Raw genomic sequence first — 4,945 nt, 5'->3', positions numbered from 1 at the left:
GGGGAGAGAGCGGGGGAGTGGGGTTGATCAGGGCTATGGGGAGGGAGCGGGGGAGTGGGATTGATCAGGGCTATGGGGAGAGAGCGGGGAGTGGGGTTGATTTGGAAGCTCTTTTCAAAGAGCAGCACAGACACAATGGGCCGAATGGCCTCCTTTTGTTCTGTATAATTTCATGAGTGTTGTGCATGTCTGTGTGTGTCTGTCTGTGTGAGAGTGTCTGTATGTGTGTCTGTGTGTGTGAGAGTGTCTGTGTGAGTGTGTGTGTATGTGTGAGTGGTTCAGTAATAATCCTCTGGGTCTGAGTAATCGTCCACCGGTGGGGTACTCAGGCTCTGCAGCTGATCTGCGAGAGAGAGAGAGCCTCTGTTATCCTCTGTTCCCCGTCTGCTGACCCCTCCCCACTCCAGAGACCTCTCCCACCACTTATGACCCTCCCCTTACAGTGCCTCCTCCCCTCACTCGTGACCCCTCCCCCATTCCAGGGACCTCTCCCCCCCCCCCCCCCCCGTGTGGAGCGGCTCTCACCATATGGCTGGACAGTCAGGCGGGCGGTTGCAGACGCCTCTCCCAGCTGGTTGCGGGCACGGCACTGGTACTGACCCCCGTCCGAGCTGCGGATGCCCTGAATCTGGAGCCAACCGCTTACTGCATAGCGCCTTGGCCCACCCCGTGCCTGTGAGAGAACAGCAGCCGCTCAGTCCCAGTCTCAGCTCACAGCTCAAACACACACTGCTGCTGGAGCTTATCTACCCCCGGCTCAGAGACTGTGGCTCAAACTGCACATCTGGTCTTCCAGCTCAGAGTCCAGGTTGACACTCCAGTGTGGGGGAATCACGAGGGCCCACAGTGGAGGAATGGTAGGAAGAATGCAGTTACCTGGATGGAGATGTGAGGGTCATCCCCAGGAAGGAAGGTCTCAGCTCCGTCTTTCCACCACTCAATAGATGCCATGGGATAAGCGAAGACCTCGCAACCAAAGATGACGTCCTCTCCCGTCACGTTCCACACGTCGTATGGAGGAGACACGATCTGAGGCACTGAAACCACCCAGAGTCAGGCCAGCTTCACTCAGCCTAACCCCCACCTCCACCCCCACACACTCCATCACTCCACACTGTCCATCCACACTCCCAGGTCAGGGTTGGAGACACAGTAAAGCTTCCTCTGCACTGTCTGTCCACACTCTTCTTAAGGGCCTTGACAGGGGAGATAGTGTGAGACTGTTTCCCGGGTTGGAGAATCTAAACTTGGGGTCATAGTCTCAGGATTAAAGGTCAGCCCTTTAGAACTGAGTTGAGGAAATATTTCTTCACTCAGAGGGTAGTGAATTTATGGAATTCTCTACCCCGGAGGCTGTGGATACTCAGTCATTGGACATATTCAAGACTGAGATCGATAGATTTTTTAAAAACTAAAGGGATTAAGGGATATGGGGATAGGACAGGTAAATGGAATTAGGTTAGAAGATCAGCCATGATCTTATTAAATGGTGGGGCAGGCTCGAGGGGCCAAATGGCCTACTCCTGCTCCTACATCTTATGGTCCCCTCTCGACTCTCTTCCCCCTCCTCGCTCCCTCCCTTCCCTCCCCTTACCCTGACCATTTCCCCCCTCCTCGCTCCCTCCCTTCCCTCCCCTCACCCTGACCATTTCCCCCCTGCTCGGGTCATGACCCAACTGTGCAGCGCCTTGGGACGTCCTCCTGACGTGAAAGGCGCTTTATAAATGGAATCTTGTTGTTGTTGTTGTTGTTGTCTTATGTACTCCCAGGTCAGGTTTAGAGATGCAGTAAAGCTCCTCTACACTGTGTGTCCACACTACCAGGTCAGGGTTAGAGACACAGTAAAGCTCCTCTACAATGTGCGTCCACACTCCCAGGTCAGGGTTAGAGACACAGTAAAGCTCCTCTACACTGTGTGTCCACACTCCCAGGTCAGGGTTAGAGACACAGTAAAGCTCCTCTACACTGTGCGTCCACACTCCCAGGTCAGGGTTGGAGACACAGTAAAGTTTCCTCTACACTGTCTATCCACACTCCAGTTAAATTGTTTGTTCACACCGTGGCTATTTGGGTTAGGGTTAGGGGTGAAGGGATCTGAATGTGAGGATAATGTGGGTTAGAGCTGGGCTTGGCATGGTGAGGGCCTGATGTGCGTGGGCTGGTTTTGCTGATGAGCGTAGTGGGAGTGGGTACGTACCGGCCTGGCAGGGCCCACTGTGTGCCAGGGTTAGGTTGGTGCTGGAATTGGTGTTGACGGCCTCCTGGAAGCTGCAGACATGGGGGTAGGTGTTATTGTCGGAGCCACACACGGCTTCGGGGGAGCTGCAGACACACTGTGGCTCAGGCACGTGGCCGTGGAGCAGATCTCCCAGGTCCAACCGGCACTCCAGCCCCGCCCCGCATCGGCCGTAAAAGTGGCTGGTGTCGTCCAGGTCACACATCTGGCCCTCCAAGTTGGCGCACTCCCAGCAACAGCCACAAGGGGGCAGCACGGCACCCGCCAGGCAGCCCAAGAGCGGTGGGCACAGCTCGGGCTGGCACTGCCCACACCCCTCCGCCTCCTCCAGCAGCCACTGCCAGCCTCGCTGCACGTACCCAAAGTCCCCTGGCATCGCCCCGGCCTCCACCCCCTCCCCAGCCCCAGCCCCGCCCAGCGGCCAGGCCCACAGACACAGCAACAACCACAGGGGGCTGCCCATCTCCCGACTCATAGCCTATCTCTGGCACCAGCGGCTCCAGTCACGAGCATCACTTTCTGTCTGCGAGGCTTGTTCACAGCGTCGTCTGCATGTCAGACAGTCATCCTGCTCCTTCTCCCCGCTCCGTCTCCCCGGTGCACACACCTGCAGCGTAATGTGTGTGTCAGCCTGGTGCAATGGTAGCACTCTCGCCTCTGAGTCAGAAGGTTGTGGGTTCAAACCCCACGTCGGGATTTGGAATCACAGTCTAAGCTGACGCTTCAATGCAGTGGTGGGGTGTGTGTTTCATTGTCTGCTGAATGTTAAAAGATCCCACAGCTCTATTTGAAAAGAGAAGTGAGTTTCTCTCCCGATGTCCTGGCCAACAATCCCCAAAATAAATTGACTCACTCACTCCACGGCTGTTTGTGGGACACTACTGTGTGCCATTGCCTGCCACGTTTCACCCACAAAATATAGTCAATACACTTGACAGGATATCTTGTGAAGTGCTTTGAGACGTCTCAACAACATGATAAGGCGCTATATCAAATGCAGGGATTATTATTGTTATCAACACAGCAGCTGGAGACCTGAGGATTGTTGGGCAGGAACGGGGAATAACTTGTTTTCTAAAGTTTGTTTTCCAAAGGGCAGTGGGATCAGTAACATCCACCTGAACAGCCGGGAGCTCAGTGTAACATCTCATTCAAAGGATGCCATCTCCAACAATGCAGCTCTCTTCCCTCCTACCCCCCCCCAGCACTCCACTGCACTGGAGCGTCAGCTTGTACAGCCAGAGCCCTGCAGCACTGACAGCGGCTGGGCTGGGGGACTATCAGCCTGGACAGTAATCACTGAGCAGGCACAATGGGACTTTGCCAGTACCTGCCCACCCGCCCACCTCTATTCAGTCCACTGCAGAGTTGAAGTCTAACCCTGATTGACGTGTGTGGTGAGTGTCCGTGTCAGTGGAGCACATGAAAGCTGAGCGACGAATGTACAGACAGGCACTGCTCAACGTAACTGTATAAAACATCACGTGACAAGAGCTCTAGCCAGAGACACAGCACTCGATTAGTACTGAGGTAGTGGAGGAATGTGAGTGTGTCTGTCTGTCTGTGAATCTGACTCTATGTGTGAGTCTGACTGTCTGCGAATCTGACTGTATGTGTGTGTGTCTGAGTGTGTGCATGTGGATGAGTCTGTCTCCGACTGCATATCTTTCTGTCAGTGTTTGTGTGGCTGAATGTGACTGTGAGTGTGTTCAAGATCCTCGTTCTTACTTTAAAGCCCTCCACAGTCTTGCCTCTGCGACCTACTAAAATATTACCAACCTGTCTGCTCCCTCCACTCCCCCGCCACACCATCAACCTCTCTGACCCCACCTTCTGGAATTCCATCCTGGAGCCCCCGCCTCAACCCCTTCCTCACCTCCTTCATGGCCCGTCTCACGCCTCTTCGACCACGCCTTCAGCCACCCTCCTAACCTCACCCTCTCTGCCCTCCACCCCTCCTGAACCCAACCCCCAGCTTAGGTCCAAACACCTGGTTGTGGTTATGTATCTGAGTGTGACTGTATGTGTGAGTGTGTGTGCGCGAGGGTGACAGTGTGAGTGTGTGACAGTGTGTCTCCCCCTTCCCGACCGTCTCAGCATCCGGCACTCAGGGTTGGGAGCTTGTAGTGAGCCCAGCCTGTCCCTGGCAGCCCCTGCCACCCCCCGCCTGCCCACCCCTCCCGCCCTCCTGCCCTCCCCTCCCTGCCATCCCCTCACTGCCTGCCCTCCCCTCCTGCCCCACTCACCGTTGCCCGCTGTGGTGTCAGTGGCCGGGGCTGTGGTGCAGACAGACTCACGGCTGTTCCTCGGGAGTTTGCAGCTCAGAATGAATGCGGTTCCCGCTCTCTCTCTGTTTGTGTCTCTCTCACACTCCCTCTGTCTGTGTCTCTATCACTCTCTCTCTGTCTGTGTCTCTCTCACACTCCCTCTGTCTGTGTCCTTCTCACTCTCCCTCTGTCTGTGTCCTTCTCACTCTCCCTCTGTCTGGGTCTCTCTCACTCTCTGTCTGTGTCTCTCTCTCACACTCTCTCTGTCTCACACTCTTTCTGTCTGTGTCTCACTCTCTCTCGGTCTGTGTCTCTCTCACACTCCCTCTGTCTGTGTCCTTCTCACTCTCCCTCTGTCTGTGTCCTTCTCACTCTCCCTCTGTCTGTGTCTCTCTTTCACTCTCTCTGTCTGTGTCTCTCACACTCTGTTTGTCTCTCTCAC

The 4,945-nt window shown here is 55.3% G+C and overlaps 1 protein-coding gene across 2 annotated transcripts; it reads right to left on the bottom strand.

Moving 5' to 3' along the window:
* Window positions 1-226: 226 nt before the first annotated feature.
* Window positions 227-4,617, bottom strand: LOC103171633 (kazal-type serine protease inhibitor domain-containing protein 1). 2 transcript variants are annotated; one of them, XM_042337041.1, is made up of 5 exons: window positions 4,483-4,617; window positions 2,198-2,843; window positions 877-1,037; window positions 526-673; window positions 227-343 (listed from the first exon to the last, which is right to left on the bottom strand). In XM_042337041.1, the coding sequence occupies exons 2-5, from the start codon at window positions 2,709-2,711 to the stop codon at window positions 279-281; spliced, it is 888 nt and encodes a 295-aa protein (XP_042192975.1). In that variant the 5' UTR covers window positions 2,712-2,843; window positions 4,483-4,617; the 3' UTR covers window positions 227-278. The 2 variants fall into 2 exon arrangements, with proteins under 2 accessions (XP_042192975.1, XP_042192976.1); XM_042337042.1 differs by lacking the exon at window positions 4,483-4,617 and having other exon boundaries at window positions 2,198-2,896.
* Window positions 4,618-4,945: the final 328 nt, after the last annotated feature.

The sequence above is a fragment of the Callorhinchus milii genome, unplaced genomic scaffold, assembly GCF_018977255.1.
Source record: "Callorhinchus milii isolate IMCB2004 unplaced genomic scaffold, IMCB_Cmil_1.0 Scaffold7, whole genome shotgun sequence".
In the NCBI taxonomy this organism is placed as follows: Eukaryota; Metazoa; Chordata; class Chondrichthyes; order Chimaeriformes; family Callorhinchidae; genus Callorhinchus; species Callorhinchus milii.
This window is presented reverse-complemented; position numbering and strand designations above follow the sequence as displayed.

Excerpts from the sequence above, each read along its gene's own strand:
- LOC103171633 (XM_042337041.1), bottom strand. The coding sequence starts at position 2,711 with ATGAGTCGGGAGATGGGCAGCCCCCTGTGGTTGTTGCTGTGTCTGTGG. Across the intron at positions 674-876 it reads ACCCTCACATCTCCATCCAG|GCACGGGGTGGGCCAAGGCG; the intron begins GTAACTGCATTC and ends GTTCTCTCACAG. Across the intron at positions 344-525 it reads CCTGACTGTCCAGCCATATG|ATCAGCTGCAGAGCCTGAGT; the intron begins GTGAGAGCCGCT and ends TCTCTCTCGCAG.